This window comes from Phyllobates terribilis, unplaced genomic scaffold, assembly GCF_046119375.1.
Source record: "Phyllobates terribilis strain yellow unplaced genomic scaffold, ASM4611937v1 Scaffold_10__3_contigs__length_209671492, whole genome shotgun sequence".
NCBI lineage: Eukaryota > Metazoa > Chordata > Amphibia > Anura > Dendrobatidae > Phyllobates > Phyllobates terribilis.
The window spans coordinates 182,977,554-183,005,120 of NW_027362770.1; the positions used below are offsets into that span (position 1 = coordinate 182,977,554).

Consider the following 27,567-nt stretch of genomic DNA (forward strand, 5'->3'; position numbering starts at 1 on the left):
GTCACATGCCCACGATCCGGAGTAGCAGCGGTTTGGACGCAGCTCAACTGCGCTGCTTTCAAACCGCTGCATTGTACAGTAAAAGCACAGTGGATGGGATTTATAGAAAGCTCATGCCCATTGTGCTTCTATTTGCCGCTGGCTTTCCGACCCGCAGCATGGCAATTTCTAGTCTCCGCAACAGAAATTTCCACAATAGAATGGCTAGGATGCATTAAATCCGCATGGTTCAATGAACACATACGGATTTAGCTGCATGATTACAATGCAGCTCTTTGGACATAGCGAATATATGCTGCGTCCGAAGCGCTGCTACTTCCTGATCGTGGGAACATTGCCTTACTATTAAAGACTTGTGATAATTGGGGGCCGTGTTGGAGATTTTGCATTGCAGTGACGCGCCCCCAGGGCCGTGGGGTACTCGGCAGCCGGGCCTCTGGTTGCCGGGGGATATCATGGTGGCTGGCCCGGTCCGTGACCCAGGGCGGTCAGTAAAAAGGGGTATAGTTTATAGGGGATTTGGGAAAGTTTGTGACGCCACCTGTGGAATGCGGCTAAGGGGTGCCGCCGCTGCGGAGCAGTCCTCTGGAGCTGGTGTTACGGCAGCAGGGATGGTGTGGCTCTCCACAGGTAGAGCTAGCTCCAGGGCAGCGTGGGGAGTATTGGATGGCGGTGCAGGGGAGAGACGGCAGGACGGTCCTGGAGGAAGGACGGACACGCACACAGGGGTTTTGCTTCAGTACCTTTACTGGTGGATCACTGGTACGGTCCAGGGTACCGGCTGGTAAGGGTGCACTTCAGGACTCTCTCCCCAGTGAGCGGGTATAAGGCCTCCTAGTCCGTGTCTTCTTCCTAAGCTTCTGACCTGCCTGGAGCTAGGCCTGGCTTCTATGCTAGATCTCTCCTTCACCCGCTGACTTGCTAGTAGGACTTTCTTTTGGCAATCACTCTCCCTGGACGTTGGGGCCTTCGTGATTCCTAGTCCTGTATATGAGTTCAGCTTGGTCGACCTGGGACCTGTAGTTCTCCAGGGGTTCCGGTTGATCCTACCGGACATAAAGGACCCTGTAGGCGCGGACTCGGTGTCCGGCTTGTATTCTGGGGTGAGCCTATGATGCTCCTCTGCCCCCATAACTCCTCTCACTCTTCTCCTTGCCTCCGGCCCCACTCGGGGCCCTCAACTCAGGCTTCAGCATGTGCTGCAGGCCTCAACTTGCCTCAGCACAGCAGCCAGCGTGCTGCTACATCCTGAGCACACTCTAAACTCTCTGACCAACTAACTCCACCCTCCAGTTTATATATGTCCCTAACGGGCTCCCTCTGGTGGTATGAGGTGGTAGGATGGAGGTGTTTGAATGTAGTGAGGGCCTCTTGTGGAGAAGTCCATCCATGCACCCTTTTGGGTTCTGTGGTGCCTGTGCGCAGCAGGGCGCCACAGCAGCCCACGAGCTTAAGTTAAGACTTGGTAGAAGTGGGTATGTGTGATGTCCGGGAGATTCAATGGCTCTTTGAGTAATTCAGTGGATTTCCCCTTTCTCCAGGATTTCCCCAGACATTCGGGTGAGTTGAAAAGTACGGTTACTACTTGAATGTCTTTCTAAAACTTCACAAATTACTGACTTCTCGAATACCGCTGTTTTCTTGTAATAAAATTATGATTATTACTCTGAAATGTAAAGTGCTGCGGAATATGTTGGCGCTATAGAAATAAAAATTATTATTATTATTATTATTATTCACTAATAAAGCTCATTTATATGACCAATAGTTTGACAATCAGCAAAGCAAATATAGGAGCATAAAAGAAGTGATGACCCTGCCCTCAAGAGTGTAAGAATCAGGAAGATATGAGGAAAATATTTTTCTTCTCGGAGACCAGAGATCAAAGTCTAAAATATTAAAGTTTATGTGGTAACACACCTTACTGCCAGTAACAGTGGTCACATTTGTTTTCTCTGCTCCTAAGTAGTGTCAGCCATGGCGTCTGCTGATCTGAGAAACGAACTGGACTGCTCCATCTGTCTGACCCTGTATACAGATCCTGTAACCCTGAGATGTGGACACAACTTCTGCCGGGTCTGTATTGATCAGTTCCTGAGCACGCAGGATGGGGATGGAGTTTATACCTGTCCTGAATGTAGAGAAGAGTTTCAGGAGCGGCCTGGACTGAAGAGGAACATAACTTTCCATAATGTAGAGGATATTTTCCTGTCTACTCATCTGCCTCAGGTGGAGATCACCGGGATCCGCTGCACTTACTGTGTGGACTCATCTGTACCTGCTGTTAAATCCTGTCTACACTGTGAGGCTTCTCTGTGTGATAATCACCTAAAAGTTCACAGCAAATCAGCAGAACACATCATAGTTGAGACCAGCACTTTGGCTGAAGAATATCGAGGACACTTGCTGGAGATGCTGGATGAGGCATTTGAAAAGAAGAAGAGGAAGAACTTGAGAAATGTCTTCCAGAAACTGATCACACAGAAAAAGGAGACTGAGGAAAAAGTCCAAAGTCTGGTGGAGCTCAGGAGAAAAGCTCAAGAAAAAGCATCTGGAGAAGCCAAGAGAGTCATTGCCCTGTTTATAGACATCAGGAGACAGGTGGACAACCTGGAGAAGAGGGTCCTGAGTGATATCTCCAGGCGGAAAGAGCAAGTGTCACTGTCACTGTCTGATGTGATCCAGAAGTTGGAAATAAAGAAGGACGAGCTGTCCAGGAATATGAGGCACATTGCGGAGCTGTGTAACATGACTGATCCTCTGATTGTCTTACAGGAACCGGACACAGGTGACTTGTGTGATCCTGAGGAGAGAGGTGATGAGGACACAGGGGGACATGATGGAGGTGATGAGGACACAAGAGAACATGATGGAGGTGATGATGACACAGGAGGATATGATGGAGGTGATGATGACACAGGAGGATATGATGGAGGTGATGAGGACTTTGCGGGCCATGATGATGGAGGTGATGAGGACACAGGGGGCCATGATGAAAGTGAAGAGGACACAGGGAAGAATGATGGAGGTGACGAAAACACAGTGAGACATGATGGAGTTGATGAGGACACAGGAGTACATGATGGAGGTGATGAGGACATGGGAGGACACGATGGAGGTGATGAGGACACAGGGGGACATGATGGAGGTGATGAGGACTCAGGGAGAGAATATGGAGATGATGAGGACACAGGGGGACATGATGGAGGTGATGAGGACACAGGGGGACATGATGGAGGTGATGAGGACACAGGGGGACATGATGGAGGTGATGAGGACACAAGGGAACATGATGGAGGTGATGATGACACAGGAGGATATGATGGAGGTGATGAGGACTTTGCGGGCCATGATGATGGAGGTGATGAGGACACAGGGGGCCATGATGAAAGTGAAGAGGACACAGGGAAGAATGATGGAGGTGAAGAAAACACAGGGAAACATGATGGAGGTGATGAGGACACAGGAGGACATGATGGAGGTGATGAGGACATGGGAGGACATGATGGAGGTGATGAGGACACAGGAGGACATGATGGAGGTGATGAGGACATGGGAGGACATGATGGAGGTGATGAGGACACAGGAGGACATGATGGAGGTGATGAGGACACAGGAGGACATGATGGAGGTGATGAGAACACAGGGGGACATGATGGAGGTGATGAGGACACAGGGGGACATGATGGAGGTGATGAGGACACAGGAGGACATGATGGAGGTGATGAGGACACAGGGAAACATGATGGAGGTGATGAGGACACAGGAGGACATGATGGAGGTGATGAGGACACAGGGGGACATGATGGAGGTGATGAGGACACAGGAGGACATGATGGAGGTGATGAGGACACAGGAGGACATGATGGAAGTGATGAGGACACAGGGGGACATGATGGAGGTGATAAGGACACAGGAGGACATGATGGAGGTGATGAGGACACAGGGGGACATGATGGAGGTGATGAGGACACTGGGGGACATGATGGAGGTGATGAGGACACAGGGGGACATGATGGAGGTGATGAGGACCCAGGAGGACATGATGGAGGTGATGAGGACACAGGAGGACATGATGGAGGTGATGAGGACACAGGAGGACATGATGGAGGTGATGAGGACACAGGAGGACATGATGGAAGTGATGAGGACACAGGGGGACATGATGGAGGTGATAAGGACACAGGAGGACATGATGGAGGTGATGAGGACACAGGGGGACATGATGGAGGTGATGAGGACACTGGGGGACATGATGGAGGTGATGAGGACACGGAGGGATATGACGGAGGTGATGACACAGGAGGACATGATGGAGATAATGAGGACACAGGGGGACATGATGGAGATAATGAGGACACAGGGGGACATGATGGAGATGACCGGGGTGCGGAGCTGATCTCACATATATCACACATATCACTCATGTTATCTGACATGATAAGAGCTGTAAATGTGACCCTCTATGGGGAGGGCCCTGCAGACATATTACTGGATGTAAACACGGCCGATGAAAATCTTCAAATATCAAACGAGCTGAAAACTGCGACCTGGACACTAACAACACAGATTCGTCCAGAAATAGAAGAGAGATTCCAGTATAATCAGGTGATGAGCAGGAGGGGATTTACCTCAGGACGACATTACTGGGATGTGGAGATCAAAGAGTCATGGAGGTGGAGGGTGGGGATGTGTTACCCCAGTATAGACAGGAGGGGAGATCATTCATATATTGGATATAATAAGAAGTCCTGGGGTTTATATGGCGGGCCAGGGTATGTTAATCAGTGTTCAGTGAAACATGACAATAAATATATCCGGTTACCTCACCAGATCTCCAGTGATGGAGTCAGGATATGTCTGGATTATGAGGCCGGGCAGCTGTCCTTTTATGAGCTGTGTGACCCCATCAGACACTTACACACCTTCACTGCCGCCTTCACCGAGCCCCTTCATGCTATATTAGGGGTGTGTGGAGGCTCTATAAAGATATCAGGAGGGCAGCTGTAAGAAATGTCAGCATCGTCCTTCTTACACGATTATAGTGATTTCCTATATAACGGTGTAGTGATCGCTCCTCTTAAAGGGATCTCCTAGGATGTATTATTTTATACAAACTCCCTGTAGTCTAATAACCCATTTATAGTAACCCGGCCTTTAGATCTCTTTAACTTCTTCCATCTTTTTTCAGGCTCCTGTTCTTCCATACTTTTTTTTAGGCTCCACATAGAATCCGATAGAGGAATGTAAAGTATAACCGCACAGTCCAGCAGCGTCTTTAGATGCACAGTGGGCAGAAGCTTTCGTGAAATCACATCCGCTTTGCTTGGAAAATTAAACACACCAGATTTTCTACGAGAAAAAAACTTAACATTTGCGCTACGTGTGTACTGGGCCTAAATATCCAAGCAAAGTATATGTGATTTTATGAAAACTGCGCCCGCTGTGCATCTAAAGATGCTGTTAAACTGCACAGTTTTGGTGCTTTTTTTCCCTCTATACGGAGCCTGAAAAAAAATGCATGTAAAAAAAGAAACATTTGCAATATTAAGCGCAGAATCTAAGCTATTCTGCACTACAGAAAACACAGGTACAAATCAGCACCAAAAACGCAACAAATAAAGGGTAAAATAAAAAACGCAACTAAAACGCAATAATCAGAGAAAATTGTTATTGTGTCGTTTGGAGCGGACATCTGCAGAAAAAGTGCAGATAAAAAGCAGCAGAAAAAAAAACTTACCATTTATGCTATGTGTGAACAAGGCCTTCGCGTTACATTTTTATTATGTTTTTTATGGTTTTAAAGAGGAAAAAAATCAATCGCGCCATTTTTTTATGCCATTTACTGATAAATACATAAATAATCTGCTCACTGTGTTGGACAGATTGTGACGATTATAGGGATTCCAAATATGTCTGGTATTTGCAGTTAAGTGCATTAAAAATTACATTATTGTAATTGTTTTTCAGAATTTTTTAGTAATTTTATAGGAAGAAAAAAAACTCTGACTTTTATTTTATCTCTAGAATACAGATACTGTATATAGAAATGCACTGGTATATAGAGCTATATCTCTATATATCCTCACTTTAAGCCTGTTATGAGGTAGCATATAAAGGACATTCAAGCATAGAAAATGTGCACATACTGATCAGTGCAGTGTAGTCTATGGCTCATTAGTTTTGCTGCTGTCTCCAATGTTGCAGGTTGAGTGTTGAAATTCCGGGGAAGACCATACATCAAGGAAAGAGAAGAAAGTGTTAATTAAATGAAAGTAAGTATGTACAGAGCAGAGAGACGCCGTCTCCTCCCTTGCCCGAGGAGGAGGTGCTAGTGAGGAATGAACACTGTCATAATGTAATGGAAAAGTGACAAATCTATAAAGCCATGTCTTGAGAGGGGACCTGTCACCCTTATATTGAGGGTTGAAACATGGCTTCATCATACCTTGGAAAGGGAACAAGAGCTAGCACTCTGAACGCTCCACGTGACCCCTGTTCAGTTATAGCCCTCTGCTGTGAGCAGGTACTTGAAGTGGGTTATGTAATGGAAAGAATACAAAAAGTATATACCAAAGGCTGGAGGTGACACTTTTAGAGCCTTTGGAGATAAGGCTTCCTATGTTCAAAATAACTATAAGCAGACTCATTGGAGCCAAAGATATTGGATTTTTTTGTGTGACAGGTGTAGGTCCTATAATTAAGGGGGACATATTTTTGGCGTCATGACGAAGTGGCAAACGTAAGGAATTTACTTACATCACTGTGTGGTCTGCGTATCAGCCCCAAATTAATTTCGGACAGATGGACAAAGTTGGATATGCCATGTCTCTTATATAGAAAGATAAAATCATGATAGGAAATATGTCATTAATATCTCCCGCCTGGGACCTCCATGGGGTAGATATCCTGAAGGCTGGGGATCTCCTAATTTTTTGTGACCTAGCAGTATCCCATCTGCCTGCCTCCATCTGAGGTCACCAAAGGGAGGTATGTGGAAGTGACATTGTTCAGTAAAGGAAGATACAGCTTTCTGTAGGATTGCTCTATTTTTCTGATTGGAGTGCTTCCCTCCATAAAAGATTTGCACCATTCCCACGACCACAGGTTTAGTACTTTTCTTTTATTATTCATTTTTATTTTATATAATTGTATATACTCTGTTGTTTTGTCCCCTTTTGTAGTATGTTTTGTATTTTTTTTTATAAACACTGCCTACTTTTCAGATTAAATTTATAAAATTTAATAGCTTACTTCATCTTGTTCTAAAAATCCCTGTTCGTTACCTGATGAAGAGGTCTCCAATCAGCCTGTATAAACGATTGTTAGTGGCAGCTAGTTTTTCCTGGGTTATTGATGGTGACTGTACTGGAGTGTATATATACATATAAATACATATATACTGTATATATTCCATGCGTTGGAATCGGATGTGTATATACTATACATTCACTGTGAAGTGCCAAATATCCTGCTTAGTAGCAAAAGCAGCCGTGGCCTCGTCCATCAATCGTCAGTCAATTGCATAATTGTCCTGACGATTGGAGGCAGCGGATTGCTAGTTCATAACAAATTGGTGGCAGTGGTGGGATCAGTACATGATCCCCTGGCTGTTCCCTAACAAACACACACAGTGAAACTAGCAGGAGACAAGACATTGAAGACAGATAGAGTGAGTGAAAGTCAGGACATAGCCCTGACCTCCAGGGACAGGGACAGCTCTTTCAAATCGGGACTGTACAGTTAAGGGCTATGATGCTGTGAGTAGTATCTAATATTACCTTAATAAATATAATTCTTGTCTGTCCCTACAAGTCTAATCCTTCCACCTTCTAATCCTCCATCCTCCAATTCTGTCTGTGTTTCCGATATATATTTCCCCTATGTATCTTCTCCTGACTCCAAATCCTGTCTTTTTTGCCCCTAGAAACCAAACACAGCACAGTTTTCATTTACTAGCGCTGTCGAAAAAATAAAAGCTAAACTCTGATTAGTTGCAATGGTAAACTGAAAACTGAGCTCTGATTGGATGTAAACGGTGTATGGAGCCAGAAATGTTTGCCATGTACTCATTGACTTGCATGACCGAGTGAGATCTGAATATTGGATCAAACTCAGGTATGCTGCAATTATTTCCCGGACCGGCTCTGTCCGCGGAAAAATTGGACATGTGCACGGCCCCATAGTATAACATTGGTCTGAGTGTGATCCGATGTTTTGTCTTATCGCACTCGAAATGAAAATCCAGTCATCTGCACGAGCCCTGAAGATAAGTCATCAATGTCTATCTCCCTGATAACCCATTTAATGAATTCACAAAATTATGAGAATATTATTGAAAATTGTGAGTTGTAACTAATAAATATGAACTTCTCTAATAATTTCTAGAGCCTAAAGTTGAAGGTTTTATTGTAGTAAAGTTCTTACATTATTAGATGTTTAAAGCGGGCTTAGAAGTTGAGTTTACACCAGACGTAGAATATGCACCTGCCAATAACAGCAGCGTCTGACGCAAGCGCCGATCGCTGCTCTTTGACCATTTAGATATTGCTGTCAATCACTGACAGTGGCATTTAATTGATGTGAATTCCGGTGTGCGCATGTGTAAGGAGAGGGACATACTGCCCAAGTTCCCCCTTGAAGAACAAGTATATTGTTTAATGTGAATTGTACTATGCGTTAATGATGTGTGTAGTTTGAGAGAAGGGAAAGCAAGAGTTAATGGTTGGGACTAGCCCAGAGTAGGAGGGGGTAAGCTGAAGGGACAAGAGGCAGTTCCTGTCAGGAAGTTAGATAGGGCCCCAAGTGCATAGTGAAGAGACCTAAGTTCTGGTGTGAGCAGTGCGGCATTTCTTGGGTGTCTCTAGTAGTGAGAGGAGACTGGGAGAAAGAGATAGCGTGATCCGGAAGAGAAACGAGGAAGAGTGACCGAGAGACAGAATGATTTACTGGAGACGGGTCCTGGGAGAGGACGCCTAGCAGACCGGGCCAGAGTTTATAACTTCTAAAGGTTATAGGCCTAGACAGGAAGGAGTACGCGAGACGAAGAGAGAGCCCCCCCGGCGGGAGTTCCAGAGCGTCAGTAGAGGAGAAAATAAGTACCGACCATACTAACACCATAGTTCCACAGAGGGGAAAGAAGATGCAAAACCGTGGGTTGAGTAAAGGACTCTTGCTAAACTGAACTGTAGTGTCGAGCTGGGTTGTGCTGAAGTAGTGAGGAATAGTAAAGACAGAGAACAACTAAAGAGAGAGAAGAGAAGGGGAAAATGTTATTCATTATCAAGGAAATGTTTGAGACAATATGTACCTGCTATCTACTGTATATAAGCCTCCCCAAGTTAATGTTCAATAAAAGGTTTATTTTGAACTGGTGGTCTCCCTCCCTGAACTGTCAAACATCTGGCCCTGGCCAACCAGCAACATTGGTTACATGTGGTCTGCACGGGCTTGCCGCCCTCACAGCACAAATCCCTACACCCAGCCTTTATGTAACGTGACAGGGCACAAGAGACGAGTACCTATCCCATGGCCACTGCCCCGCGCCACGTTACACATGCATCAGCGGAGCTCCCATCAGCTCTCCTTTGATGTGATTGTGCCTGCTGAAAGCCCCCGTGACTGCTATCTAAGTTTTACTGTAGTATTATAGTATATAGAACAAGCGATGAAAAGATCACAGAATGAAGTCACCTAAAAGGACAAAAAACTATAAAAAATAAATAAATAAATATCAAGAGTTTGAAAAGTGCCATTGTGCTATGTGCTTATTGCCGGATCTTGTCTGGATATTTTTATGTAGATACTGTATATTTGAAGTGAGGAAATTTGCTCGAGGTCAATTTATGTTGCCTCGAATTTTACAAAAAAAAAATGTGGCGTTTCTTGAATCCAAATGTGCAGTAATTTACAAACTCAGCAAAATGGACTGCAAAGAAAAAAAAATGGAAAACAATGCTCACATGTCTTGCTGCCACAGTTCCATCCGGTCCTTCACACGTCCCATTTGGCACTTCCATAATTTTCACTTGGCATTGGGGCATTCAGCGCTGAGAAGCCCTCAGATGTCATGTCACACATGGCAACGACCCATCAAAGAGTGAAAATGATGGAAGCCAAAGAGGACCTGCAGAGAACTGGACGGGGGTGGGGCTGCAGCGGTGGCATAGGTTAGGAAGGTATTTTTTTCTTTTTTTGCCCCCGTTTCTCATACTCTGCGGTTTGCAGCGCCTCCTGAGCCTGATAAGGAGCACTCCATTTCCTTACAATAACTTTGACTTTGAATTTCCTGACAAATTTGAGTGAACTGTGGAATTTGAAACATCAGTAATATATATATATATATATATATATGTACACACGACTACTTTGTACTTGTATATGTATTGTTTCATCATCATGTGGAGCTTGTTTTGGTGACATGAGCTGTGGTTTGTTGGTGCCATTTTGGGGTACAGGCATTTTGGGGCTCAAAGTAGTGTGAACTGACTCCGGGATTTAACCACTTAAATGCTGCAATCAACAATTGACAGCACCATCCCCTGCTGTATACATCAGGACCCGGCATGTGAAAAGTGGCATATTCATCTGTGGCACCCCAGGGGTCTGGTTACCACAGTAATAGAAATATTATGTCTGAGAGCAAGTGGGAGGTCTCCTGGTCAGGAGCCCTCAGGCATGCCACACCTCCTGCCCCAGTCCTGGGAGGGGAGGAATCTGCCCTATATAAACTGGGTCTGGGGCGGGGTTAGACAGACAGAGTGAAGTCCCAGACAGAGATGCAGTCCAGTCTGGAGGACAGCAGACACAGGGAAAGCAAGAACTAGGAGCTCTGTAGGAGCAGGAGCGAGCGCCAGGGGCTGGAAGCCAGATAGCTCGCCCTGGCTGAAGACACTAAGACCGGACACGGAGTCCGAGGCTGTGGGGACATCCAGGTCCAGCAGCAGAATCCAACCGGCAGGGGATTCCAGGTCCTCTGGCCATAGAAGCCCGGAGGCACGGTCACAAGCAAGGGACCAGCACCGCCATCGTGGAGCGGAGGCTAGCAGAAGGCCCCAAGTCACCGGCCATACGGGTGAGCACCACACGGTACACTCAGGGACGTGGGCTACTTCTACCCGCATACAGCAAGGTAGCCAGGAAGAGTGCAGATAGACGGGGAGGCCTACAACTCCACCTGGCCAGGGGAGATCCTGCTTGCTCACAGACTGACCAGGCCTCTACTGCTAACCAGTACTCCCGGGAGGGTCTGCTTTATAACACCAGTAAAGACCCTGAACTGCACTGCACAGACTCTGAGTTGTTCCTGCTGCGCTCGTGCACCATCACTCCCATCATCCACACCAACTGCCCTGAGGCTATACTTCTCCCGTGGGGAGTCATCCCATTCTTAGCTGCACACACAACACCAGCCTCTGCGGTCTGCCTTGCAGCGGCGGTCCCCACTGACCGCAATCCACGGGTGGCGTAGTCGGACCATTATCATACTAATAAGACTGCCACTGATTTGACCACTCTGGGCACGGACCGGGTCATCGCCACGGAGACTACAACCCCCAGCGATCCGGCTCCGGGTATTCCCCGCACACACGTGCACGCACAACACAGGCCCAGGGGGCGAGTCACATCTATACATATAATCGTCTTATCCCGTCCGTCTGTCTGTCTGTCTGTCTGTCTGTCCAGGAAATCCCGCGTCGCTCATTGGTCCGGCAGCGGCCAATCAGCGCCGCGGGATTTCTGAAAAAAGATGGCGGCCGTTAGTGGCTCATCTGGCGGACGGAGGTCAGCGGCGATGCAGCGGGGAGATGAGCGGCGCTAGCAGCACAACTACCCCGACCGGCGCCGTTGACCTCCATGCGGCTAACGTCGGAAGATCAGCCCGCTGATCTCCCGACAGCAAGTGTGAACGGAGGACCGGGGAGCGGCGCCGCCGGTCGGGATGCTTCTGCTGCGAGTAGCCGCTCATCTCCCGGCTTCTCGCAGCAGAAGGAGCCGCACAAGCAGCGCCGCTCCCCGGTCCTCGCTAATACGGAGCCGCACAAGCAGCGCCGCTCCCGGGCCCACACTAATACGACGCTGATTGGTCGCGGTGGCCGGCCGCGACCAATCAGCGAGATGGGCGGCAAATTTAAACACCGCTGTGCTGATTGGTCGCGGCCGCCGGCGACCGCTACCAATCAGCGAGATTGGCGCCAAATTTAAACAACGCTCTGCTGATTGGTCGCGGACGGCAGACGCGACCAATCAGTGAGATTGGCGCCAAATTTAAACAACGCTCTGCTGATTGGTTGCAGTCGCCGGCCGCGACCAATCAGCATTATTGGCGCCAAATTTAAACCCCGCTCTGCTGATTGGTCGCGTTCACTGGCCGCGACCAATCTGCGATATAGGCGCCAAATTTTAACACCGCTTTGCTAATTGGTCGCGGTTGCCGGCCTCGACCAATCAGCGATTTTGGCGCCAAATTTAAATACCGCTCTGCTGATTGCGCCCGGTCGGCCGCATACCTATTCTAGAATACCCGATGCGTTAGAATCGGGCCACCATCTAGTACACATATACATGAGATAAAAGCAAGGAGGCGACCTCCGATGCAGAGGAAGACTCAAAGGTTCTATTCAGACGGCACAGTTATGTTGTGGCTCTTGTTGCCCACCGCATGACAGCAATTTGCCATGGTTCTGCAGCTCGTAAAAGTGAAGTTCATTACAACGGTAAAAAGGGGCAATTTGTAGTAAAATCACATGCGATTTTGCTTTACGCCGCCGTCTGAAGAGACCCCAATAGAGAATAGAGGACCTTTGCCGAGCTCACTCACTGTATAGAGGAGGATGTGAGTGGCCTGTGTCAGTGCCCTGGATCAGGATCCGCTCCATTGACACCAGTCTGGTACAGATAGATAACGCTCATGCCTAGGCCTTCTAGTCAGCCATAACTCGAGCTTTATGTCACGGCTCACCTGTTCAGGTGGATTCACCAGCAAGACAATTTCTCATGGCTCCTATTCTGTTTCTTAAGAGACCACCTAGTATGTGAAATCCTGGAGTAAAATAAGACCCCAGTAATAGCTGTTTAAGATAATCAGGACAGGGGGCACAAACACAGGACAGTGCGAAAAATAAACTGCATTTTTATACCCACAGCAACCAACAGGACCAGCGGAACCAATCAGAGCTCAGCTTTCTTTTTACCAGACCAATCAGAGCTCAACTTTCTTTTTTACCAGACCAATCAGAGCTCAGCTTTCTTTTTACCAGACCAATCAGAGCTCAGTGTTCATTTTACCTGAGGAACCAATCAGAGCTTGGCTTTCCTTTTACCTCAGCAGCTAATTACAGTTGGTTGTCGGCCTAATCAGAGTAGTAACGAGGCCTCAGGCGACAGTCGCCTCCAGTGAAGACTGGACCCAAGAAAACGACCGAACTAGAGAGGTAAAGTGGTCTTATTGCCATGTATTAATACTTTATTGGTAGAAATAAAAAAAAAAAACAGCAATTCTGTTGTGTTTTTTTTTTATGATTTATATTTTCTGCTATTCATATGTTGCATAAATAAAGTTTTACCTTTCTTCCGTGGGTCAGCGCGATATCAAATTTATAGCGTTTTATTTTTTTTTTATACATTGTTCACTGTTCAGTTTAATTCACCTATTGACTTTATTCTGCAGGTCGCTATGATAGAGACAATATCCACTTTATGTGTTTTTTTTCATGTTTTCTACTCACACACACACAAAAAAAATAAAAAAAATAATAATTTTGGGGGCATTCACGTAATTTCGAGAACAGTAACTTTTTTATTTTCCTGTAGACAGAGTTGTGTGAGGGCTCATTATTCAATAGCAGTGACGAAACAGTTGAAAACAATGATGGGAGAGGGAGCCGTCAGCTGACACTCCCTCTCCCATCATTCCCCCCTGCATCTGAGCTCTGTGATGTCTCAGTTCTGAGGGCGAGATGACTTCACTACAGCGCGCCCTCTGTTCCGAGCAGTGCAGAGGGTCAGAAGACAATGAGGAGACTGGAGCAGCGGGGAACGGGGAGAGGTGAGTATTTATTTATTTATTTTTTATGTATGGAGCAATATATGAGGCCCATAATACTGTATGGAGCACTATACGAGGCCCATAATACTGTATGGAGCACTATATGGGGCCCATAATACTGTATGGAGCACTATATGAGGCCCATAATACTGTATGAAGTACTACATGGGGCCCATAATACTGTATGGAGCACTATATGAGGCTAATAATACTGTATGAAGCACTACATGGGACCCATAATACTATATGGAGCACTATATGAGGCCAATAATACTGTATGGAGCACTATATGGGGCCTTTTACACTGTATGGAGCACTATATGGGGCCAATTATACTGTATGGAGAACTATATGGGACCCATTACACTGTATGGAGCACTATATGGGACCCATTTTACTGTATGGAGCACTATATGAGGCCCATAATACTGTATGAAGCACTACATGGGGCCTATAATACTGTATGGAGCACTATATGAGGCACATAATACTGTATGGAGCACTATATGTTGCCCATAATACCTCATGGAGCACTATATGGGGCTCATTATACTGTATGGAGGACTACATGGTGTCCATAATACTGTATGGAGGACTATATGATGGCTATTATACTATACTAGATGGTGGCCCGATTCTAACGCATCGGGTATTCTAGAATATGTATGCGGCCGACCTGGCGCAATCAGCAGAACGGTGTTTAAATTTGACGCCAATAATGCTGATTGGTTGCGGCCGGCGGTCGCGACCAATCAGCAGAGCGGTATTTAAATTTGGCGCCAATAATGGTGATTGGTCACAGCCACGACCAATCAGCAGAGCGGTGTTTAAATTTGGCGGCAATATCGCTGATTGGTCACGGCCGGTGGTTGCGACTAATCAGCAGAGCGAGGTTTAAATTTGGCGCCAATACTGCTGATTGGTCACGGCCGGTGGTTGCGACCAATCAGCAGAGTGGGGTTTAAATTTGGCGCCAATAATGCTGATTGGTCGCGGCCGGCGACCGCGACCAATCATCAGAGCGTTGTTTAAATTTGGCACCAAAATTGCTGATTGGTCGCGGCCGGCCACTGCGACCAATCAGCAGAGCGGGGTTTAAATTTGGCGCCAATAATGCTGATTGGTCGCTGCCGGCAGCCGCGACCAATCAGCAGAGCGTTGTTTAAATTTGGCGCCAATCTCACTGATTGGTCGTGGCTGGCATCCGCGACCAATCAGCAGAGCGTTGTTTAAATTCGGTGCCAATCTCGCTGATTGGTCGCGGCTGGCGTCCGCGACCAATCAGCAGAGCGTTGTTTAAATTTGGGGCCAATCTCGCTGATTGGTCGCGGCTGCCAGCCACGACAAATCAGCAGAGCATTGTTTAAATTTTGCGCCAAAATCGCTGATTGTTTGCGGCTGGCGGCCGCGACCAATCAGCAGAGTGCTGTTTACATTTGGCGCCAATGTCGCTGATTGGTCGCAGCTGGAGTCCGCGATCAATCAGCAGAGCGTTGTTTAAATTTGGCGCCAATCTCGCTGATTGGTCGCGGCTAAAGTTAACCACTACTGTGCTGATTGGTCGCGGACGATATTTAAATTTGGCGCCCAAATCGGTGATTGGTCTCGGGCAGCGTCCGCGACCAATCAGCACAGCGGTATTTAACTTTTGCGCTAAGATCAGTGATTGGTCGGGTCCGAAGACCGCGACCAATCATCGAATCGTCTTGGTGAGGACTGGGGAGCGGCGCTGCCTGTGCGGGTACTTCCGCAGCGAGAACCCAGGACATGAGCGGGCGCTCGCAGCAGAAGTATCCCGACCCGCAGCGCCTCTCCCCGGTCCTCCCTTCCGCATGGAGGTCAGCGACGCCGGCGGTCCTTCCGCTGCTACCGGCCGGGAGATGAGCGCCTTGCGCCGGTCATCTCCCGGCTGCATCTCCGTCCCGCAGATGGGTCCGGCGGTCAAGGTCCTTCTGCTGTTACCGGCCGGGAGATGAGCGCCTCGCGGCGCTCATCTCCCGGCTGCATCATCGCTGAGCTCCGTCCCGCTGATGAGCCGCTAACGCCCGCCATCTTTTTTCAGAAATCCCACGGCGCTGATTGGCCGCTGCCGGACCAATGAGCGACGCGGGATTTCCAGGACAGACAGACAGAAAGACAGACAGACAGATAGACAGACAGACAGACGGGATAAGACAATTATATAGTAGGTTTGGTTTGACATGCACTGTGAGCTGTGAGGTCTTATATAGACAGGTGTGTGCCTTTCCAAATCAAGTCCTATCAGTTAATTAAACACAGCTGGACTCCAATGAAGGAGTAGAACCATCTCAAGGAGGATCACAAGGAAATGGATAGTATGTGACTTAAATATGAGTGTCTGAGCAAAGGGTCTGAATACTCAGTTTTTCTTTTTTAATACATTTTCAAAAATTTCTACATTTCTGTTTTTTTTCAGTCAAGATGGGGTGCAGAGTGTACATTAATGAGAAAAAATTAACTTTTTAGAATTTACCAAATGGCTGCAATGAAACAAAAAGTGAAAAATTTAAAGGGGTCTGAATACTTTCCGTACCCACTGTAGATGCCTCTGCTAATGGCATAGGAGTAGTTCTCTCCCGAAATTCTGGATCTAGAAATCTTTCCTGTGGATTCTTCTCCCAAACATTTTCTCCAGCAGAATGGAATTATTCTCTTGGTGAACATGAGCTCTTGCCCATAAAATTAGCTCTTGAAGAATGATGAAACCTACTTGAAGGAGCGAAGTACCTGGTGAACATCTATACTGACCTTAAAAAATTTAAATATCTTCAGTCTATTAGATCCATCTACATCAAGCTCTTCTGTTGGTCACAGGAGCTTCCTATCTGGCATAACAGTTTCCCTGAGGTCCACCATCTTTCCCTTTTGCTGTGGCCGGGCTGACATCTTCTTCACAGTGGAGACAGAGACAAGACACTCAATGTCTCTTCAGGGCCCTAGGCCCAAGACTGCCCTGGCGTCCACACGAATCTTCGGATGTGTTCTCATACTGTTAGGAGACTTGCACTGACCAAACCCTTTTGCCTCTGCTGCATCTGCTTTCTTGGATCCCGTTGACACCGTCATTATCTAGCATTTCCTCAGGACTTCACTCACACACTTGACTCTGCTAGACTCCTCAACTCTACTCTCCACTGACTAAAAGTAGAAAGTGATTCCACTATTTATTTTTCCAACCCCTCCCCACTAGTGGGCTAATCCCTTGTGTTAATTGCATACTACTCTGTGTGATGCAAACTATATCCCCAATCCTTTCTAATGGTTCCCCTAGTGGACAGACTTCATGCTTCACAGCGGGTATCACAAATATAGAGACCATCCTTTTATGCACCTCACAAAGACAAGGCAGTTGGTACCAAAAATCTTAAATTTTGTCTCATCAGAACACAGTACAGATTTCATCTGATTGACATTTGACATACTAAGATCGTCTTTGAAGTAAAGAGTTTGAAAGGGGTTACATAAAATCCTGGAAGACTTTACAGTGTCTTACACATCTTTTCTGGGCAATTGGAGTCTTATGAGAACTTTTGATTAACTGCAATAATAATAATAATTTTTATTTATATAGCACCAACATATTCCATAGCACTTTACAATTAAGTAGGGACATGTACAGACAACACAAACAATACAATGTATCACATTTCAACAGTTACAGGATGAGTGAGGGCTCTGCTCGCAAGCTTACAATCTATATGGAAATGGGGGGACACAATAGGAAGAAAGAGCATGGTCATCAGCCAGTATCTGTCTAAGAGCAGTTACCGTGCGCTATTTGGTGCATGGAGGATGTGGAGACAGATGAATAGGCAGGAGCAGATTAAGATTAACATTTAGGAGGGAACAGGGGAGAGTTAGGTTGGTGAGTTGAGGTGGTAGGCTTGTCTGAACAGATGTGTTTTTAAAGCACGTTTGAAGACATGGGGGCTAGATATCAGTCGGATCATTCCAAAAAACTTGCGTGGCACGAGAGAAGTCTTGGAGACGGAGGTGTGAGGTTCGGATTAAGGAGGATGTTAGTCTTAGATCAGCTGCAGAACGGAGTGCACGGGAGGGGTGAAAGACAGAAATGAGGGATGAGATATAGGGCGGTGCAGAACTGTGGAGAGCTTTGTGGGTAAGAGAGATGAGTTTGTAATGTATTCTGTGGTGAATGGGTAACCAGTGGAATGACTGGCACAGGGTAGAGGCGTCGGTGAAGCGGCTGGACAGAAATACGACCCTGGCTGCTGCATTCAGAGTGGATTGGAGAGGAGAGAGTTTGTTTAGAGGGAGACCGATTAGAAGAGAGTTGCAGTTGTCCAGGCGAGAGTGAATAACAGCAACAGTAAGAGTTTTTGCAGTATCAAAGGTGAGAAAAGGTCGGAATCTGGAGATTTTTTTTAAGGTGCTGGTGACATGAGCGAGTAAGTGATTGTATATGGGGAGTAAAGGAAAGTTGTGTGTCAAATATGACTCCAAAACAGCGAGCTTGCTGCTTGAGAGTTATGGTGGCACCACCCTAGGAAATTGAAAAGTCAGGTATAGGTAGGTTAGTAGAGGGAGGAAAAACAAGGAGTTCAGTTTTGGAGAGATTCAGTTTCAGATAGAGGGAGGACATGATGTTAGAGACAGCGGACAAACAATCACTGGTATTTTGTATTAAAGTGGGGGTGATGTCAGGTGATGAGGTGTATAGTTGGGTGTCATCAGCTTAGAGATGATACTGGAAACTAAATCTGCTGATGGTTTGTGTCTCGCCCAGGGGGATATATGGGGGAAACTCGGTACCCGGGCTTTTACCTCCTTGGGATGTCACGGCAGTCGGCTCCCGGGCCCGTACTCTGGGGTCTCTCTTATAAAGGGGTTTTAATGTTTTTAGTTTGTCTCGTGATGCCACCTGTGGTTTCTGGTAATAGTCACCAGCGCTGCTGCAGACCTCCGGGGGTGATGGGATGGCAGCTGGGATGTTTCTGCTCCCCACAGGCGGAGTGAGCCCCCGGGGCAGTGTAGGTGCAGATGGTGATGCTGGGCGTTGTAGTGCAGGCGGTGGGGTGATGGAAATAACCGACAGAGACAGTGGAGTGCAGTCATCCGAGTTTACTCACAGTTCTTTTTAGGTTCCTCGGGTACACTGTCCAGGTGTCAGACTCCCGCGTCGCGCTGCGTTTGCCTGGCAGGGGTTCAGCACTCCTTCAGGTATATTAGAAGCACTTAACGGGACCCCCTGTCTTTATGTTCCTTCCGTGGCCGACTTCCCATGCTGGGCCTTCTCCCTCCTGCCCTGCGCTTCCCCACACAAAGTCCCGATAGGGTGCTCTGAAGTCCCTCTGGGCAATCTGGAGTTCCCGGACCTACTTGCTGCCCTCCTCGGTGACTAGGGTGAGGCTGTGGCAACTGCACCATGGAAGTGCAGAAGCCTCCAGTTTTTCCAGCCGAGACCTGGAGTAACATGGCTGGTCCAGGGACCGGTCCCCTTCTTGCGGCCTGATCCCTCTGACGCCTGGCAGATTCGGGCGTACGGGTGCCGTCCTGCACTCACCGTAACCCCTGGGATCCCTTCTGTTACCGGAGCCTTCCTCCCTGACTCCCCTCGCACTCTTGGGCCTCCATCTTACTAGGCCCCTTTCTGGAGCAGAGCTCCTGAAGAGACTCTGTTCCCCTCCTCTCCTTACTACTCACTTCACTACACAGTACTGCACTGCCACCCTAAGATGGCTTCCCTTTATATATACCTCCTATAAAAGTGCTCCCCTATTCTACATCCTCCACCCACACCCACTACTGGTTCCCCCTCTCTTTGGTTCCCCCCCACTCCAGCCAGGGACAGGGCAGCAGAAGAAGTGCATAATGCCCTTCCAGCCGGCCTGGAGTAGTGTAGTGTTGAGTGCAGGTGTTGGGGTCCCAGGCAGTACTTCCTCCTTACCTGAAAGAAGGAGATGCCACACCTCTGGGTGAGGTGCAGTACCTCTGTGGCGACTGAACCCTCAGGGGCACCACATTTGTCCAATAGGTGCAGTATACAAGTAGAAGAGGAGGGGACCTAGGACTAATCCTTGTGGAACCCCGATAGTAAGGGGAAGATTAGAGGAAGAAGAGCCGGCAAAAGATACCGTGAAGGAGCTGTCAGAAAGATAAGAGGAGAACCAGGAGAGAGCGGTGTCCTTGAGGCCTATAGAGAGAAGCATAGTGAGGAGGAGCTGGTGATCCACAGTGTCAAAAGCGACAGAGAGATCCAGAAGAAACAGCAGGGAGCAGTGACCATTAGATTTAGCTGTTAGTAGATCATTAGAGACTTTGGGGAGGGCAGTTTCAGTAGAGTGTGAGGAGCGGAAACCGGATTGTAAATGGTCGAGAAGAGCGTTATCTGAGAGATAGCAGATTATATGAGAGTGGACCAAGCGTTCCAGGAGTTTAGAGATGAAGGGAAAATTAGAGACCGGTTTGTAGCACTGCAATATAACTTCAATACAAATTTCCCAGGTGAATTCAAACTAAACTTAATAGCTGTCTACAAATATCTGAAGGGATGTCACAGTGTAGAGGGATCATCCTTATTCTCATTTGCACATAGAAACACGAGAAGCAATGGAATAAAATTGAAAGGAAGACGATACAGATTAGATATTAGAAAAAACTTTTTGACAGTGAGGGTGATCAATGAGTGGAACAGGCGGCCACGAGAGGTGTTGCGTTCTTCAATGGACGTCTTCAAACAGAGGTCTGTCTGAGATGGTTTAGTGAATCCTGCATTGGGCAGGGGGTTGGACACGATGACCCTGGAGGTCCCTTCCAACTCTAAAGGCCCCGTCACACTTAGCGACGCTGCAACGATCCCGACAACGATACGACCTGTCAGGGATCGTCGCTGCGTCGCTATGTGGTCGCTGGTGAGCTGTCAAACAGCAGGCTCACCAACGATCAGGGGAGCAGCGACATCGTGGAAAGAATCTTTCCACGATGTCCAGCTCCTGGTTACGAGCCTGCTGAAGCAGGAGCAGGCTGGTAACTATGGTAAACATCGGGTTACTAGGGGCACACGCGCACCTAGTAACCCGCTGTTTATCATGGTTACCACTCTGCTACAGTGAGCGGGAGGTTACCGCTCAGTTTAGCAGGCTCGTAACCATGATAAACAGCGGGTTACTAGGTGCGCGTGTGCCCCTAGTAACCCGATGTTTACCATAGTTACCAGCCTGATCGCTGCTCCCGCTGGTCACACACAGCGATGTGTGTTGACCAGCGGGAGAGCAACGACCAAAAAATGGTCCAGGACACTTTGCAGCAATCAGCGACCTCACAGCAGGGGCCTGATCGTTGCAAAGTGTCACACATAGCGACATCGCTGGTGAGGTCGCTGTTGCGTCACCAAAACCGTGACACAGCAGCGATCTCGCTAGCGATCTCGCTATGTGAGACGGGGGCTTTACATACTACGATTCAATGATTCTAATCTGTTCAATTCTAATTATCAGTGCTTTGCTTATCCTTTTCCCAGCTCTTAAATGGATTCTGCCTTTTCTCAGACACTTGGGACTAGGAGAAGAGGCTGTCTTTCCATACTACATGGCACTTTTTAAAGCCTTGTTGTGGTGGTTTCTTGATAACCAAGCCGTGTGTGTGTTTGAATGATTTCATTTACGATAAATAAAGTGCATTTGTTTTATTGAGCTTTTTTCTGCAACTAGGACTAGGATTTGTGAACCTTGACAGATTACTGATTTCTGGGTTACTGATGGTTTATGGTAATAAAGTCATTATTATTACTCTCTTCACTGAAAAAATCTCAAGCATACACAATCAGGAAAACAGATACAGAAGTATTGTATAACTGTCACGCAATGTATGGCAAAGACTAAGTGCAACACAAAGGGAAGAGGAGAAGGGAGCCCAGACTCTAGGGAAAGGGGAAGTGGAGACCTCCTAGGCTGACCTGATATCACCCTGTCTCCCCTACCGTCCATATATTGGTTCTTCACAGGAACCTATCTCTGTATTTCCATAGCGCTTGGCCCTGGATAAGGAAGGGGAGGGATAAGCACTAGTCGATCCCCACTAACACTAAAGACAACAAGGTAGACAGAGACAGGGGAAAGATAACTTAGCTTGAGCCGACTTCAGAGAGATAACACACGCGTCCTCTTAGCACCAGAGAGGAAGTAAACATACTGCACTCGCTCCAAGCTTTCACAAGAAAACATGTGAATATCAGTGGTACCTCCCTGTAGCAAAGTGAAACTATTTAAACACCCAGGTAAGGATGTCAATTAAAGCAGGGCAACATGCGAAACTTTAGAACGCGAGCAAATACTACAAGCAGATACGTGTTCAATTACATCCCGATGCAACACCGGCCACCAAAAACGACGAGAGAGGAGGTCCGTGGTTGTCTTACCACCTGGATGACCAGCAAGCACAGAATTATGATGTTCCTTAATTATCAAATAATAATGCCAAACGAAGAGATCTTCTGCAACCAAATGCAGGGCGACTGACTGTTACATCTGACACACCCGTGACAATAACATAAGTAATGACTCTACAGGTTCTACAGAGCAGGAAAACATGAGGAAAATGTTTAACTTGGTAGAGAAACAAAGATCAAAGTCTAGAAGAATAAAGTATATGCTGGAACGCACCCTTCTGCCAGTAACATCGGCCACATTCGGCTTCTCTGCTCCTAAATAGTGTCAGTCATGGCATCTTCTGATCTGAAAGACGAACAGCTTTGTGGCATCTGTCAGGACATTTATACAGATCCTGTAACTCTGAGATGTGGACACAACTTCTGCTGGGTCTGTATTGATCAGGTCCTGGAAAAGCAGGTTAAGTCTAGAGTTCATTCCTGTCCTAAATGTAAAACAAAGTTTCGAAAGCGACCTGCACTAAAGAGGAACATCACTCTGTGCATATCATTGGAAAAATTCCTGCTTATTCAGCCTAAACCAAAAGCGGTCACCAGAATCTGCTGCACTTACTGTGTGGAGTCTCCTGTACTTGCTGTTAAATCCTGTCTACACTGCGAGGCTTCTCTGTGTGATAAACATCTGAGAGTTCACAGCAAAGGAGCAGAACACGTCCTCACTGATCCCAGCACTTCTCTGGAGACCAGAAAATGTTCTGTCCATAAGAAGATCCTGGAATATTACTGCACCGAGGACGCTGCTTGTATCTGTGTGTCCTGCAGTTTGGTCGGAGAACACTGGAGACACCGGGTGGAGACGCTGGATAAGGCCTCTGAAAAGAAGAAGAAGAAACTGAGAAATGTTCTGCAGAAACTGATCAGAAGGAGAGAAAAAAATGAGGAAAGGGTCCAGAGTCTGGAGAGGCGGAAGAGAAAAGCTCAAGAAAAAACATCTGGAGAAGCTGAGAGAGTCACTGCCCTGTTTATAGACATCAGGAGACGGGTGGACGACCTGGAGAAGAGGGTCCTGAGTGACATCTCCAGGCAGGAAGAGAAGGTGTCACTGTCACTGTCTGATGTGATCCAGAAGTTGGAAATTAAGAAGGACGAGCTGTCCAGGAAGATGAGGCACATTGAGGAGCTGTGTAACGTGACTGATCCACTGACTGTCTTACAGGAACCGGACACAAGTGTCTTGTGTGATCCTGAGGAGGAGGGAGGTGATGAGGACACAGGAGGACATGATGGAGGTGATGAGGACACAGGAGGACATGATGGAGGTGATGAGGACACAGGAGGACATGATGGAGGTGATGAGGACACAGGAGGACATGATGGAGGTGATGAGGACACAGGGGAGCATGATGGAGGTGATGAGGACACAGGGGAACATGATGGAGGTGATGAGGACACGGGAGGACATGATGGAGGTGATCGGGGTGCGGCGCTGATCTCACACATATCACACACATTATCTGCTATGATAAGAGATATAAATGTGATCTTCTATGTGCAGGATCCTGCAGACATATTACTGGATGTAAACACGGCTGCTAATAATCTCCTTATATCAGACGACCTGAAAACTGTGACCTGGACAGAAATAACACAGAATCGTCCAGAAACAGCAGAGAGATTCCAGTACTATCAGGTGATGAGCAGGAGGGGATTTACCTCCGGACGACATTACTGGGATGTGGAGATCAGGGGGTCAGAATTGTGGAGGGTGGGAATATGTTACCCCAGTATAGACAGGAGGGGACGTCAGTCAGACATTGGAAATAATAAAAAGTCCTGGAGCTTATGTGGATCACTTTCATTATATCAAAATTCATATTTAGTAACACATGACAGTGAAGAGATCCTGTTACGTCACCAGATCTCCAGTGATGGAGTCAGGATATGTCTGGATTATGAGGCCGGGCAGCTGTCCTTTTATGAGCTGTGTGACCCCATCAGACACTTACACACCTTCACTGCCACCTTCACTGCGCCCCTTCACGCTGCATTATATGTATTGGGAGCCTCTATAAGGATATCAGGGTGAGAAACAACTGTAAGAAATAGCAAAATCTGATTGGTGACTACAGATATTTTAGTGGGAGAAGATTTATTAAAAGGCTATTCTCAAAATCACAAGATATCCCTTATCCACATTCATAGGATATGGGTATAGCTTGCTGTTCTTTGGGTGTCCAACAGCTGGGCTCTGGAGAGTAGAGCTCTACAGCCCGATGATAAATGGAGTGGAAGTGGGCATACGCGACTTCCACTATTTAATTCATATTTCCAACACTGTCCAAACATGCTCACCTACGCTGTGGTTGGACAACCAAAGATCAAGGAACAGACCCTTAAAGTTCTAATTCTTTATTGGACCATTATCGTCCTTTTTAAAACATAACAGTATAATAATCTCTACTATTGACATTAACCGTAAATCTCTTGGATCAGTAAAGATCCTGGAACTAAAGGCTCCCATTCAAATTTGATGACAATAATTTTTATTTCCATAGCGCCAACATACAGTATTCCGCAGCACTTTACATTTCTGAGGGGACTAGTACAGACAATAAAGACAGAACAGAGTAACACATAGTTCAACAGACACCAAGAGGAGTGAGAGCCCAGGTCGCAAGCTACAATCTATGAGCTGAATCTGCTGATATTAGTAGGATTAGCCATCAGTAGAGTTAAGATCATGAACGAGTGTTGTTATAAACGCTCGTTTCATGATTACCTTGCCGTGTGAACAGGTAAAACGCTCGTTCATTGGGTGAAATGATCTTTTGTGTAGCTCAAAAGATCATCATTCTCGGCCGTACCACTGTCCTGTGTAAACAGGATTCGCGATGCCGAGAACATCGGCAGCCTACGTACACTGAGTGATCTAGTATAAATCGTTCAGTGCTCATCTTTTGCTTTAATCTTCCTTTGTAAACAGGCAACGACTGCCAATCAGAAAAAGTTTACCGATTCGCGGAAGTATCATGCTGCCGGTAAGTCCGTCTAAAAAGACCCTTAGTGCAGATCAGTAATCAGTGGCCACCAGATAATAGCCCACCAAACTGCCTCCTACTTGCCAGCATTCCCAGCTCTTCATTTTATTAACCTGCCTGACGTGCCATCATATGTGTGTCACACCACTACTATATAATTGCACCAGGCTTGCTAATCAAAAGAGGAGTCGGAGATGCCGTCAGGGATCCTGTCTGATGGCCACAGATTACCTGGCAGCTGGACCAGGTCCTGCAAATCAACTCACACCCTCTCTAGCCATCAGTCTAATGTGTATTAGTCCTTCTGATTATCCTCTGACAGATGGTTTAGAGATAAGTGTCAGACATTTTGAATGTTAATGCCCCAACTTTTGTCTTTCATTAAATAAGCTGCCAAAGACAATTGGCAGTGACTTTATCCTCTCTCCCCTTTGAAAATACATGATAACTCAACTGAGCTGATCTCTTAAGAAAGGTAGAGTGAGCTGAAGTTGGACCCTTTAATGTCTCACTATTGACTGCTTTGTGATATTTCCTGCTTCTGAGTTTGAGGGGGGAGATTGTGATTGTGTAGCATGTAAACATAGGGGAGATCTGTGCTGCTGTCTTACTTTGTGCTTGAAGTAAACACTATCAGAGACTTCTCTTCTGTGTGGCATGGAAGCTGCTTTCTCCATCTGTATTTACTAAAATATTCATATTAACCATTTATAAGCAGCTATCACCTACTGTAGTAATTCAACTCTTTAGAAACAGCTACATTCTTCTTTTATAAATTTTACCCTTTAGAAGCAGCTACATCCTCTTCCTGCACATTATCCTTTAGAAGCAGCTGTGTACTCCTCGTGTAGCTAAGCTTTATAATATGCAGAGACATCACATTTCATGACCTAACTGTGCAATCACCACACCAAGCACTGTGCTCGCAAGAGATCTTGGTATGGAAAGCAGGCCACTGAAACAAGAATGACCTATCAGACACAGGAGACAGGTGGCAAATGTTGAATAATGAGGCAGGATATGTGCAAATGTATTGTCTGACCCCAAAGCAGTTGCAGCTCATTTGCATATGATTTCAACACAGAATTTCCCAAACTACAAAATGGATTTCAATAATTGCATGGACTTAACCAGCATGAAAGCCCCTGTGCAAGCATGACATTACTTTGAGATAGACAATCTTGACAGCTTCCCTTTAAATTAAAGTGAAAACTGCATCCTTGTAACACAGAGGGAATACATCTGATTTGCTAATGATATGTATTTGAGAAAAGTCTTATAAATTTCTTCTACTCTCACTTTTTGTACTTTTCTTAAAACCTGTAATGTCCCCTTTAAACATTTTTTCTATTAGTCTGCCATGAATAAATAAAGAATATTTTTCTTAAAAAAATTCTAAAAACAAAATACTAATTCTACACTGTTCCTGTGCTATCAATCCTTACTTTTCCCAGGACCTTTCTGTATGCAAACTGTGCCCAATAATGTATCATCACAGTTTATTATTTTTATTTTGACATTTGAAGCAGTTTCCATTCATTTTGTTGATCACTTCTGTGTGATTCTATTTTGTGAGTGACATTGTGCCCTGCTTATGCTCGTCATCGGTGGAGCTCCCCGCAGATAATTCCTAATGGTCGGAATTTTATCTTATGTTACTAACATGAGAAAACACTACATTTGTAAAAAAAATCTCTTTAATTACTTATCAAACAAATTATTATTTTTAGGAAGTCTTCAGAAGAGGGGACTAGTGATGAGCGAGCATGCTCATTTAACCCTTTAAATGAGCATGCTCGGGTGCTCGCCGAGTAGTTTCGGCGTGCTCGGCATCTATGTTTGAGCTGCCGCGGTTGCATGTGTCGCGGCTGTTAGACAGCTGTGACACATGCAGGGATTGCCTAACAAACAAGGCTGTCTAACAGCCGTGACACATGCAGCTGCAGCGGCTCAAACCTAGATGCCGAGCATGCCGCAAATACTCGGTGAGCACCCGAGCGTGCTCGTTTTAAAGGGTTAAACAAGCACACTCGCTCATCACTAGAGGGGACTAAAAGAATAAAAGCTAAAACTTGCAAAATGTATCTAAACATGGTCATTGGGTGTTGTGTGAA

The 27,567-nt window shown here is 46.4% G+C and overlaps 2 protein-coding genes across 4 annotated transcripts in view; both read left to right on the forward strand.

Moving 5' to 3' along the window:
• LOC141164760 (uncharacterized) overlaps positions 1-8,372 on the forward strand; it is a 33,344-nt gene extending 24,972 nt beyond the window's left edge. Inside the window, exons 2-3 of one of the 3 annotated variants that reach the window (XM_073650288.1) lie at positions 2,816-4,608; positions 6,208-8,372. In XM_073650288.1, the coding sequence (XP_073506389.1) occupies positions 2,816-4,608; positions 6,208-6,219 (1,805 nt within the window). In that variant the 3' untranslated portion in view covers positions 6,220-8,372. Of the gene's footprint in view, positions 1-1,913 lie in introns of those variants that run through there. The other 2 variants (XM_073650289.1, XM_073650287.1) reach the window with 2 other exon arrangements.
• Positions 8,373-22,660: 14,288 nt separating this feature from the next.
• On the forward strand, positions 22,661-27,357 carry LOC141164762 (E3 ubiquitin/ISG15 ligase TRIM25-like). Its single transcript, XM_073650291.1, has one exon. It carries the CDS (start codon positions 22,747-22,749, stop codon positions 24,499-24,501), a length of 1,755 nt encoding a protein of 584 aa, XP_073506392.1. The 5' UTR covers positions 22,661-22,746; the 3' UTR covers positions 24,502-27,357.
• The last annotated feature ends 210 nt before the right edge of the window (positions 27,358-27,567 follow it).